The 13,945-nt window shown below is 47.6% G+C and overlaps 1 protein-coding gene across 4 annotated transcripts in view; it reads right to left on the reverse strand.

The window, feature by feature from the left end:
- The window catches only part of LOC142589564 (ras-related protein Rab-37-like), a 137,002-nt gene that overhangs the window by 13,480 nt on the left and 109,577 nt on the right, over positions 1–13,945 (reverse strand). For all 4 annotated transcript variants that reach the window (XM_075701025.1, XM_075701028.1, XM_075701027.1 and 1 more), the window contains one exon: positions 1,796–1,837. In XM_075701025.1, coding sequence (XP_075557140.1) covers positions 1,796–1,837 — 42 coding nt within the window. The remainder of the gene's footprint in view (positions 1–1,795; positions 1,838–13,945) is intronic.

A 13,945-nucleotide genomic window follows, 5' to 3' on the forward strand; every position in this document is an offset into this window, starting at 1 on the left:
ATTGCGCACGACAGCGATCTCTAACAATAGGTGCAACAAAAAAACGCGTAGTTGAAAACCGTGCATTAATTCTGACAACCTGAAGTGCACAGAAATACCTGACGAGAGAATTTTACAGTGATAGCTTTAAACGCTTATTCAATGCACTTTTTCTGTCGTCTGTCACAGCTATCGTCATTTTTACTTGCCACAAAAATGGCGACAAACAAGAAAATTCCATCGGTCCTCACCAACGATTCCACGTTACCCATTAAACGTGAGGATGTCAGCCACTGGTCAACCGAGCACCATTCATACACCCAAAAAGGCGTAAAAATGTCTAGTGTGCACGAGCACAGACACCTCTCTCGCAGTCTGCCGGTATTGGAGCACACAGACACAGCCTGTACCCACGCGTCTCAGCTTGCTCACCACCACGACGACGAAGCTACGCCTTAGCCAAAGACCACGCGGAGATGTCTCGGCATCTTCAATAAAGGCTCATTCACACTAGGCCAACACGACACCAATTTCGGCCTGCCGACTATCGGAGACGGCGTCTTTTCCTTCGTGTCGGTGTTTCTGTCACACTGTACCGACGCCGACAATCTGCCGACGGTCAGCGGAGAGCACGGCGGCGGTACAGTGTGACACGAAGGAAACAACGCTGTCTCCGACAGTCGGCAGGCAGAAATCGGTGTCGTGTTGGCCTAGTGTGAATGAGCCTTAAGAGGGCACACGATAAGTAATCTTTTCATCACAGCTGCTCCAAAGTTGTCCAGGTGAACAATTCACACAATGGTGCATGCTGTTAAGTGATATCGATTACAGCCATTTTGACTTGTCACGCTGTGAATCCTAAGAATGTCTTCCGACAGTCTTCCTAAAACTTCGTGCGGAGAAAACGAGATTACGCGCTATAATTTCCAAGTTGGCGATATTATATATACAGGCTAAATATCCAACTACGTGGATATTCTTTGACAACATCAAAATGTGGGCTTTTTGTTTGATCCCCTTCAAATCAAAACAGCGCAACATGGGACAGGGACAGAAGACGTACACGGTACGGACTTGCAACAATAATCTAACGTGCTTTGCAATCAGCTGCCAAGAGAAGTCTTCGAAGCAGGTGAGATTAGTTGTTTAGGAGAGTCATGCGTGTAGTCCAGTAAAGAGCTACGGTGCCTAGGCGTTGTTGCCGACAGTGAGATGACATGATTACACACCAGTTTCGTTTTTCTTTATTACCACGATTTGAATAAAGTTGCTGGAACTCAGCGTTGCGTGCGTGCTTGCCCGCTCCTGTACGTTGTTGCGCAGTTCTAAATTCAATATATTCTTCGCGCTGCATTGCTGCAGGGTGGGCTTCTGTCAAGCCGATCTGCGGCAGATTTTACTCGCAGCCTCATCTATCATTTCTTTTGTAACGAATAAATTGCCATTGTAAGTGTCATTGCATTGTCAATTCACGGAAATGCGGGAGCTGCATGACGTGCGCCAGACGTCTGGCCCATCTCTGACTGCGCGTGCGCTCAGCGTCGCGTGACGATCCGATGCTCGTTCAGTTGCACAGCGCCGAGCAGACGGCCGGCGAGAAGCATCTCCCGCATCGTTTCATTTTGCAATAATTTCGACATTAACCACTTTAACAATAACCACGTAAGCGCCAAGGAAATGACAAATAATTGACGTTTTAACCACTATACAGAATTACAAAATTACGTTGGGGCTTTTGGTAAATAAAAACACGCACGTTAAGTATTTGCCTCAGCCTGTGCCACATACACAGTATGACAGCGGCAAAAATGCTCACCTGCAGCTTCACCTTGTAGTCATCTACGGTCACAACCTTGTTCTGCAAAGAGGCAAAGTGCAACGTCCGCATCTTAGTCACCAGTGAATTTTACCACATTTCGAGAAGATACGTAAAACATCTTTAAAGTTTAAGGCACTCCACGTCCGGTCACCGTATACGCGTCACGTTAGCCAGCAACGATGAGGCGACGGCGGCCGGCCTACCGTCACAGGATGCCCGACTAACGACGCCCCGTGTAACTGAGCGCGCTAGATTAATTAGCCGGCAATACTTTCGCTGTTTAAAGTCAGGAGACGAGGCAGTTAACGAATACAGCTTGCATTTACAAAACAGTTCGTAAAAACAAGTACCCGCGAATCATTACCTCTATAACGATTCGTAATAATAACGTAATTTAGATAAGGCAGCTGGCCAATTTCAAACTATATTTTTTTACAAACCATATACTTTGTGAACTCTAAACTTGCACAATTAAACAGAGATGAAAATTTACACCGAACAATTTACGAACGAGCGGGATGACAAACACCGGCCAACAACGGACGTTGCTTTCATTCAGAAGGCTTCTGGATGTGACATCGAAAATAATGGCCCGAGTTCCAACAAACCGCCTTCGCTGGAAGTAATGGTGCCTGCTTCCTAATTTGTTCCAATTTAGCGGAGCCACCACGTGATAATATTTGGGGTTTTACGTGCCAAAACCACTTTCTGATTATGAGGCACGCCGTAGTGGAGGACTCCGGAAATTTTGACCACCTGGGGTTCTTTAACGTGCGCCTAAATCTAAGCACACGGGTGTTTTCGCATTTCGCCCCCATCGAAATGCGGCCGCCGTGGCCGGGATTGTGAGCCACCACGTGATATTAGTTATGGTAAATAGCCTACTCGACGCGGTGACGATAAACGCAGCAGCTCAAGCTCAAATTATAAGTAATAAGTTATCTCAGAACGGTGTATGACGTTACAGAGAGAGAGAGAAAGAGAGAGAGAGAAAAGGATGCATAAGAAGGCAGGGAGGTTAATCAGAAGTAGTTTCGGTTGGCCACCCTGCACGCGGGGAAGGAATAAGGGGATAAAAAGAGAAAAAGAGTAGAGAGAGAGAGAGAGAGTGAGATGTATAGAAAGGCAGGGAGGTTAATCAGAGGTAGTTTCGGTTGGCTACCCTGCACGCGGGGAAGGAATAAGTGGATAAAAAGAGAAAAAGAGTGGAAGGAGAGAGAGAGAGAGAGCATACAAACCGCGTACACTATAGATCGGAAGGGGGAGGCGTCCTTAAAGTCTCTCCTGAAGGCCCGTAGACCGCATGAACCTTAGTAACGCTAGTAAGGCCTTCATCGCGGTCTAGAGCTGGTACAGCGCAACATACAAAGGAAGAAACAAGCCGAACCGGCGAGATAAAGGAACAGCTAGAGCACTGACTTCCAACTGGTTTATTGGCATGTTTCACGAAATATATATCTACAAGAAAGCATCAGGACAGGTCGTCATAACACTTCCTAAAACGTCACACCGATAGAAGGCTACACCACCATGAGTCACAGAAAGCGCAATTCTGTCGTGCAAGGTTAAAACTGATCAAGAAATCTTGCTTCCTGCGGAGACAGGCACAAAGATGGCGCGCTAACGCACGTGCCGCCAGCCCTTGCTGCGGGATCAGCTTCAATGATCTCCGCGCAAGTTGTGATCGGTGCTTTTTTAGCACTTCACACCGATAAAAAATTCGGTTTACATCCACAGTCGCGACAGTGAATTTTTAAGTGTCCCTGCATAGCCCGGTGCACATTGTAATCATGTTCTTTTAGCCTTTCATTAAGGCAGAGACCAGTTTGACCTATATATCTCTTCCTGCATGATAGTGGAGTTTAATAAGCGACTCCAACAACGCAAGTCTGAAAACGCTTCTTGTGCATAGTCGAACAGACAGCAGTGCGTGGATGGAACGCATTTACGACAATACAGAGCCTGCGTAGCGTAAACGGCGCAGGAAACACTACTTCCACGTTACCCTTGCGGCCAATCTTTTTTAATCTGTGAGAGACGTTATGCAAATATGCCATGACTACCGGCCTCTTGTGATCATTATTTCTTTGTTGGGCTTCCATGTCAGTGTCCTTCTTTAGCTGCTTTAATAGCTTTTCAGCTATGGCCGACAGTAATGTGGTCGGGTATCCGGCGCACAAAAGTCGATGAACTTGACCTACAAAGCTGCGCTGCATGTTATGATGACAGGATTTCCTGATGGCATTTGTAAGACAAAGATTAGTGATGCTTCGCTTTATCAACTTAGAATGGGCTGAGTTAAATGATAAAAGAGGTTTCCCGCTTCTTGGTTCGTACATTCAACATACATGGTCAGGTGAAAGAAGTAAATTGAGGTCTAAAAATCGTAAGCTGTTGTCAGCGGGCATCTCATGGGTGAACACAAGCGGATGAAAGCAACTGTTAAAAGTGTTCACAATTTCGTCTGATGTGGGCTGGAAAACAGCGTTGTCGCAATCTGCAAAGACCAAAAAATCATAAACCAAATCAAAAACCAGTTGGAAGTCAGCGCTCTGTTCCTTCATCTGGCCGGCTCGGCTTCTTTCTTCCTTTGTATGTTGCGCTGTACCAGTTCTAGAATGCAATACCAACTCGCCCAATCCTCAACCCTAGTGAACTTCATCCCGGATGTTCTTTGGGCGCACTGACCAAAATCTTTTAGTTCTGATAGTGGACGATTGTCCAACTGGTCCAGCAATCTACACATTACTTGTCTCTGGGCACTATATCGTGGGCAGACACAGATAATGTGCGCAAACGTCTCATAGCTATTGCATGTGTCGCACGTGGGGCTGTTGGCCACTCCAGTAAGCAAGGCATATGAGCTCGTAAATGCAGCGCCAGACGTAAATACAGACGGTACAGCATGGTCTGTTCACGTCGTGGTAACCCAGACGGTGTAGATGCGTCCGTACATGCGGAGACAACTAACCCAAACGACACACACACACACACACACACACACACAATATATATATATATATATATATATATATATATATATATATATATATATATATATATATATATATATATATATATATATATATATATATATATATAACGTCAGAAACACGGCATATGGCTGCCAGCTTTCGTCACCAAGGCCACCAAGAGAAAGTGCGCACAGGTAAGAAACAATCTCACGAGCCTCGTTCATGCTTTATTGAAGCCCAAGATACACGTAACGCCAGGCTTCAGCGGTAAAGCATGCCGTAATCTGTGCAGTGACGCAGACATGATTAGTGATGCCAGTGCCAGGATACTAAAAGATTCAGTCTACGCATGAGTCACCTGTAGTGTCGGAACGGCATATTATTTCTCGTTCAGGTTTCCATGGAATGCGCCACCGCAAGATACCTCAACTATGCTGTGCAGTATTATTAGAGCTGAAGCCGCGACACGAAAGCTTCAGAACTGTTGTCACTGTATTATTTCCTCTAGTCTATATATGAAACTTTTACGCCGTTTCCGGCATATATAAGTATTACGAGGAATACCCGGCACCGTCTACATTAACACCTCCTTGAAAACAACTACTACTAAAGAAAATCGTACCAGTAGCGAGAGAACTAATTTAAACACTCCATATCCGCGTCATAGTGCGAGGGGAGATTAAGGACGGAGTCTCACACTTGGACCAAGAGGACCGCTACACCAAAGTCGAAATGCCAAGGGATAGCGTAGCTTATTCTGACATGCAGTACTTTCACTTCTTGTTTTCCTTCCTCCCTCTTGACGATGAGCAAAACGAGAACAAGGTGAGAACCTCTTCACCTTGTTCTCGTTTTGCTCATCGTCTTGAATTTGCATCTCCCGCCTTCCCCGTGTTTTCCCTGGATTCCTTCCTCTTGGTATCACAAGTGCTTCATAGAGAATTAAATTTCTTTCGCATTTCGCACTGGAGATTAGTGCTTATCACGACCACAACACGACCGCGAAAGTACTGCACCATATATTTAGCGAGCCTCAAGACACATGTGTCTTTTCACACCTACTGATTTGTCAGTGCTGCAGGGAACTAGGAGAAACGTTGCCCGGTCTCATAAGCGAGCTACCAATGGCGTTGAGACACTCTGCGACCGAAATGGACGAGAAATATGAGTCATATACCCAGTGGAGCCGAGAAAAGCACAGAACACACAAAAGGCGAACGACAAAACTCTTTTATTTCTCGCATAAAATAAAACGCGGTCACAAACTGGCACACAATCTCAGTTCCCACTCTCGAAAGCCTCGTGCACATATACGCTGCAGAGATCTACATTTAGAGCAAGAACGAACTGCGAGAGTAAACTATATATATATATATATATATATATATATATATATATATATATATATATATATATATATATAGAGAGAGAGAGAGAGAGAGAGAGAGAGAGAGAGCCAACCCAAGATGAGAAGGCGAGCAATCAAACAATATTTACACTGCAATGTGTGTATGAACTACCCCCTGACACAGCGCGCACACGCATGCTCTTAGACGTATGTGGACAATTCCGCTTAAAGAAGTGTGAGCCTTATTCTTAAAAGCATGCGAAGCGAGAGGCCTTACTTCAGTTCTGTCTGCTGGAAAAGAAAAAGAAAATATGAAAATGAAATACGGAAGACAACTGAAAACCAAATTTGGCACAATAATTTCTTTTTCTTAGTCGTAACCTGCAGCCGATGAAATAAAAAGAAGCAAATTATAAAGACGACGACGTATACCGCGGTACGATGAGGGCACTTTTAAACCTCGGTCGCCCGGAACTCTTTAAACTTGTAAGAGTTCCGTGCGAAAGGAATCGCGTGGGAAGAGAAATGACCCGAAGTTTAGGCAGCGTGAAAACGTTGAAGGCGGAAGCATCCAACGTAAGGGGAAAAAGTTAATCTGTAGAAGAAAAACGTTTCGCACTACAGTGTATTGAAATAGATGAACTATTCAGGGCTGCTAAGGCTCCTCCTGGAGTTTTTTTTACAAGTACAAGAGCCAAACGTTGTACGCTATCACAGAATGTACAAATTACAATCGTCGCGAAATAAGTCGCACTGAGAGAGGGGGAAAAATAATTTTGGTGCAGCAGAATACACTATAACTGCGAAAAGCAAAAGCCATGATAGGAGACGTTATAACGGCAGGCTTGTTGGAAGTGCACGCGAATGAAACTTTAAGCTGCTATCTACGTTACGCCGAAGAATTAGAAGGCAATAATAACCAGAATGAGGGTTCGCCTTGAAGCGGAGGACGCGAGAAGCAGGGATTTATATTTTTATTTTCTCCCGCGGAAAGTAAGTGTACGACTATATTGTTCTGGCGTTTTACTGGAGCGTCGGTGTCTCCATTCAAGCGAACGCGAGCCCAAAGAAAGCGAGAAGCGGGAACATTTGTATGACGCGAGAAAAGGAGGAAAGTGTGTCGACAGCACTGAATGCGCACTTCTAGCGCCTAATCTGCGCTAAGACATCAGTGACGCGCAAAGAGACGCACAAAAATAAACCCTTGCTTGACCAGCGCAGCCTTAACATTTTCATGTTAGTTTTCCTTAGAGGGAGTTAACAACGTCGGTTAAATTATTAGTTTTCTATGATGTATTTTATTAACGGAAACAGCCTAACAACACCGCGGCAGCGAATAGACGCTGCAGGCAGGGTGTACGCAGAGAAAGTGGCACACTTCACTGTGCAGGGCAGCATTTTAAGGCTATCCATAGCAATCGTATAAGTACTACTATACACGGACGTGTTCTGCGGTCGTCGCCAACGTGCTGTCCCGGGTGCCACAGCGCATGCGCGAGTAAACTCTTCATTTTGCCTCCGGACAGCACGCCCACACGCGTGCTTAGTTAGTAAACGAAAGTTCGCCGCAGTTTACGCTGCCCACTTCCGTGCGAGCCTGTGCACGCGCATGTCTCAGATTCAACGGCCCCGTCAACGCGCGTGCGCGTCTTCCCTCTATCTCTCGCCCTCATATTTTTATTTTCTTTCCTTCAAAGTAGGATAACCAACCAGACGCCTTTCTAGTTAACTCTACTCTCTGGCCTCTCGCTCTTTTCTTCTTCTCGTAGTTTTTTTTTTTTTTCAATAAGGATTATCTGTCTCTTCCGTGGTAGTCACTCAATAAAATCGATCAATCCCCTCATCTTTTGTTTTCCTTTTCGCTTGGGTTGCCGCGAGGCATAACGTCGTAATTAAGTTCAATATAAGCATGCAGGCCCGTTTCATAGAGATACTGCAACAGTGACTTATAGAATGTCTTGTACATAATCCATTTTTCATAGTCTTCAATTGAACTTGATCCCTGTTCAATTTCCCACCTTTAAGAACAATTTCGGGAATTGTTTTTGTCCCAGGGCGAGATTTAAGGCCATTTTTCTTCCGCTGAGACTAGCTGATACATCATTTTTTCCCGCTGAGAATAGCTGATTCATAACGTTCCGCGAAGGCTTCGTTATCTCGCATCAATAAAAAAAGACACGTTGTTCTTCTTTTGATGTAGGTATCACCTCGGCATTCGCTGCGTTGTTGTCAGGTCTGACAACAGAGTTCTTAACAAATTTTAGCACTAATTTTTGTCCACGAACCTTAGCGAAGTTATGCTGCACACAATATTTTGTTTCTTTGTAACGGAACAGAGGCACCTCTCACTTATAGCGCAATCTGACAGGGCTACAGTCTGCGAAGCGAGCACGTGCAAGAACAGGCCGTCTGCCACCGATCCTGGAAGCCGAGGTTCTACAAGAGCTGGCGCGATACTTCTGTGCATTTCAGGTCTTATAATGGCATTGCATAATAGAATGTGCAGGCTCTGTCGGTACAATTACCCCCACGCGGTTCTTCGTCGCGCCTATTATTTGCATTACGAAACTGCGCTGTCGGGCTTTTCTTCTTTCGTTTAATAACTGCACCCCGATGGGAACGCAGGCGACACAAGAGCCGGCTATATCCAAATACACGGTTGAGAAATGCGCACACACATGCCACAAACACACAAACATACTAACTCTAGAAAAGAAAGTTGTAAACAAGAGAAAAACAAACTAAATCGCACTTTTTCCGCATTCTGAGAGGAACCAACATCGGATCGAACAGGATATGCCGGATCGGTACGATGGAGGTTTTCTTGGTGAACGTGACCTTTAGCGTGGAAGGATTGCTCTTCGCATTTCTGGGTTTCCACATAAAGACGACCGTCGCCCATTGGCCGTAGAAAAAAAAGAAAAAAGGGGGAAATCGGGTGGGGGGGGGGGGCAGCCCGTACCAAGTGGAAGCGATAGCTTCATCGCGTTTTGGCCGTGGCGATTTCCCAACTTCCTGGGTGTCATGTTTCACGTTCCCGCTGGCAAAGGCAGTGCGCTCTGGTATAGCCCTGCCGTCCCACTTCTCATCCGATCGGGGTAAAGAAGAGGGCAAGGACGGGGGAGTCTCTCGCGCAACGCGTGTTCAGCGAACGCGGCCCCAAGTACACACAGGCCCTCGGTGGACAAGCATACGCCCACTCGTCGCCGTCAGTATCGACTGCCGAGCCGCTATTGGGCAGGAAAACTCGGCCCGGTGATACTCCGACGACGAAGACTCGCGCGAGCCGAACACCGCAGCCGTGCGCGCCCACGCCGCTTTTCTATTGCCGGCCTGGCTGGCGTCGAGAGCCCGAAGCCGCCGTCGCCGCAACGCCAGGCTGGCAAGGAACGAAGCCGAGGAGCAAATCGATGGGCAGCTTGCGGAGAGCCGCTGTGCGGTGCCCCGCTAAAACTGTGCACTGTGGCAGCCCGCGTCGGCCGACGCCACCGCAGTTCCCTACGCGACGAGTGCATTCACGACGCCGTCACCAGAGGTGGACGAAAAGGTTTGTGCAACAACCGAGAATTACGTTAATGCGTGCTCTACCTAGCGCTGGCTACTTTGATTCCCCGTCGCGACCACTCGGACGAAGAAGCCTTGTCAGCGCGGTTACTTTTACGACGTATTGCAGGAAATGTATTCATCCACGTTGGCGAAAGAATACCCGCCTGTAAACACTCACCCACTAATTCACCCGCATTCATTCACGAACTCAGCCGCTCGCTTGCTAATTAACGTTCATTCAGTCACGTAACTCACTCCATTATTTCATTACTCACTCACTCACTCGCCAGCCCCCTTCGCTAAAGCGCGAAGAATCTCAACTTCAAGAACGCTGCACCGATTTAGTGCGACAAGATATACGGAGAGAGAGAGACGGCGCAGAATCTGGCTTTTAGTTGGCGCGGTGGAGATGGAAGCGGAGGCGCGTCTAATAAAACGCAGCGAATATAACGATGACAGATAGAAGCGCGCGCGCGCACTCCGAACACGGGGATTAAAAGAGGAGGAAAAAGAGGGCGCAGCAGACATCTCCGATGTCGCGCCTGTTGACGGGGCCTCGAGTGTCTCCATATGTTTTCATCCTCCCCCCGCTCTCTCCATTTCGGAAGAAAACTCGGGAATCTGGGGCATCTCGTCTTCGTCGTCCGGTCGGGTTTTCGTACCACAGCCTTTTGTCACACGGTTGAGTGAACGAATCTCGCCTGCGCGATTTCGGCTCCCCCACTTTGTCCTTGGGCCGAAACACGAGGAGACTTGGCCCCAGCGAATGTCCCGCACGGTGCCGCTCGGAAGGTACTGCGCGTCCCGAGGAAAAAAAAAAAACATGTCAATTCTCAGCTCAAAGAAGGGGGTTGGTATTCCGTCAATTTCCGCGAGAAACTCCATCTTCACCTCATTTCCCCTTTTCATTTCGCTGCCAGACGCAAGCTGCTCCAGCCGATCTGTCCACTTTTGCTCACACTATTTTTTTTCCCCTCTGGATGAAAAGAAGAAATGGAGAAGGCAGGGGTGTTAACCAGATAACTGTCTCGTTGGCTACCCTGCCCTATAAGTGAAGGAAAAATGGGTCTGTGTGTGTGTCTGTGATTATATATATATATATATATATATATATATATATATATATATATATATATATATATATATATATATATATATATATATATATATATAGAGAGAGAGAGAGAGAGAGAGAGAGAGAGAGAGAGAGAGAGAGACCAAATAAGTGCACATATAGTCGGATACAACTTACGTCTGCAGTGAAGGCCCGCCCTCACAACCGCCAGCCTCTGTTCCTGCGCAAGGCTGCAAATAGTTCGTACTTCAAACTTTCCCTGTTACCTAAATAAGGCGGTAACCACAAAATTAAAAGTATAAGCGCATAATTTTATACGTTTCACTCGTCTATTATAGTGAAATGGTGAAAGCCGAATTCTTTATTGAACTGAAATGAAACGCTTGCTTCGCTGCAACAATTTACTGTCAAGTTTCTCAGTTGGCATTGAGGTTTCATGAGTAAAACGGACTCAGCAGTGAAATTAACCGTACTGTGGACTTGTGATGAGTGAAATGCTCAGGCTCCATACACTTTGTCCATGTCTGTTGCGCACCTCATCGCTTCCGCCGATGAAAACACTCAACAGCAGACGCTCCGGGGGTACCAAGTACGACGCCATTTTGAAAACGTCACATGACGACGACTTCGTTTGCGTCTGTGATTGGTTAGCGGAGTAAGACAACACCGCGCGGTCCGTGTGCCTTAGTTACCACCTGCTGTTATTATGCGAAGCATATTAACGTAGGTTTCGGGCCTTCGCGCGACGCCCGGCGGTGGCCACCATTGACCCTGAAGTGGGGTCACGTGACATGACGTCACGTGATGACGTCACACAGGCTGCAGATGGGGCCTCATATCGCGCCGTCGGTCGCCTCCCGGCGGTGGCCACCATTGACCTTCAAGTGACCTTCAAGTAGGTCACGTGACATGAAGTCACGTGATGTCACACCGGCTGCAGATGGGGCCTCATATCGCGCCGTCGGACGTCGCCCGGCGGAGGCCTCCACGCTTCGGTTCGCGCCGTCGCGCGCGACGCGGCGGCGGCGCCACCATCGCTGCATCACGTGATATGTGACGTCACGCCAGGGATGAAGCGGCGCGCGCCCGCCGTCGCGTCAGTCTCTGTGCCCGCAACCGCGCCAGCGTCTTTGCGCCGGGCGTGTATGCGGTCAAGATGCCTCCAAACGCTAAGGATACGCTAAGGTTAAGCCCAGTGGATGCTTCGCATCCACTGGGCTTAACCTTGATAAGCCTTCAATTTTTTAAAGTTGTATCCCATTATAGGCGATCTGACGGCGCCACGGTCTCCGGTATCGTGCGCGCAGATTTTGCTGCGATCTCGGAGGCCGTCGTGGCGCCAAGTTCGAACATTCGCGCGAACACCGAGCACGTTCGATGTGGCACTGCACCTAGCTACCGCGCGACGGGTGGGACGGTCAAGCGGGTTTCCAATATATATATATATATATATATATATATATATATATATATATATATATATATATATATATATGGAATGAAAATGATCTCCTAGAGGTGAAGCCGGCCACCGCCATCTTACTAGGGAGATCGATTAAAGTTAGCATTTGGCGGAGAACAAGAAGAGTTTTTGTTTTCTCACTTTCAATGGCTTTGACAAGGCCAATTTTGCCGTACAGACGCTCCTCGAAGGGTCTGTCTATGTCGCTGGTTTTATGATGAAGTTTGTAGGCCTCTGCAACCTGTATGGGAGATAAGGGTGCCACTACTCAGCCTATGGCAACATTTTAGCCCGCAACAACACTTTACTATTTTCCAATTAGTTTAAAATTTATATTGACCCTTGATCTGTTAATATAACCAGATCAAGGGCTATTGAACTGCGACTGTTCTCCGTGTTGTTCAGCACAAGGATGAAGTAGGGGCAAGCGCTGGCTTCACTTCTGCTGGTAAGAATCAGCGAGGGCTGCCACTCCAGATTTTTTTTTATAGCCTCCTTGGGAACGGCCGTCTAAGAAGCCACGTGACGCCAACTGACGGCGAACTGTGAAACCTGCCAAGAGTGCGCGCGTGCCATGGCAGGTGAATGGATTTCACCTCGCGCTCACCTGATTTCGGTAGCAGCGTGCTATGGCATCGCTTCTGAACGTGGCTAAGCCTAACACGAAAGCCGCAAGGATATGATGGAGATGCGAGTGCCACAGAAATATTGATGCGATTCCTTCCTTTTCCTGTAAAATCACATGCGGCAACATTAACTATTTATCTACAGTTAAGAACTTCTAAGCCTTCTATAGGCAAGCCATAAACGTTACCATAAAGCAACAAGACTTCTGCGTTTATCACACGAGTTAGAAAGCCTCCTCAAACTTTTAGAGTTCCAATAAAAACATGTGAGCGGCTTTGCTTACCAGCCGTATCATCCTGACAGACCATGCAGCATATTTGTGGCCGTAGAGTAGTAGAGCAGCTCCCCCGTATTCAGCCGCGAGAATAGCTCGCCAATCTAAGAATGCTTACGGCCCCGTCTTAGTAGTGCATACAGGTGCCAGCCTCGAGCGAGACAGCTTACAAGCAGCAGCTCCCTCCCTCGACAAGCAGTGCAGCCGGGAAAGCCGAACGAAGGAAGCGCAAAACCAAGGTGCCGCACATCGGCCGCGCCCAAACGCACCTGTTCGAAATAAACACGTCAGATTCGGAGAAGAACGCAGGCGTCGCTTATCGCCATCTTCGCCGTCCTCTTATTTGACGTCCCTGTGTTACGACGTGCCGAGGAAGGGCCGCACGAGCCTTCGGGAGCACTGCGAATTTAAACGGGCAGACAGCGCCAGGGGATCGATGGGAAACTTGGCAGCGTCCCCGGTTTGCAGCGAGATAGCGACGGGAAAGGCGGGAGATGATTAATGGCCGCAGGGAGGCGATACGAGGAGACTTAAAAATTGTGCAGCGGGTGCAAACAGCTCGGCGATGACCGCGAGGCAGAAGGAAGGGAAAGCGGAAAGCCGTCGGAGCTGAGGGCGAAGAAGACACGGACAGCGTGTCCGCGGACGTGACGTCAGCAGAGAGGTAACAAAAGGGACAAAGATGGCATGGGTCACAATGACGAACGGCCCAATTGGCTAGTTCCTTCCAGAGGAGCAGATAAATGAAAAGAAATACAGAAAAGAAAGCGAGAAAGAGGAAAGAGAGTTTCCGCTCGTCCCCAGTGACCTTTTTGGTGGCAAGTGTCACTGTGCTGTGCG

Source organism: Dermacentor variabilis, chromosome 8 (assembly GCF_050947875.1).
Source record: "Dermacentor variabilis isolate Ectoservices chromosome 8, ASM5094787v1, whole genome shotgun sequence".
Classification (NCBI taxonomy): domain Eukaryota; kingdom Metazoa; phylum Arthropoda; class Arachnida; order Ixodida; family Ixodidae; genus Dermacentor; species Dermacentor variabilis.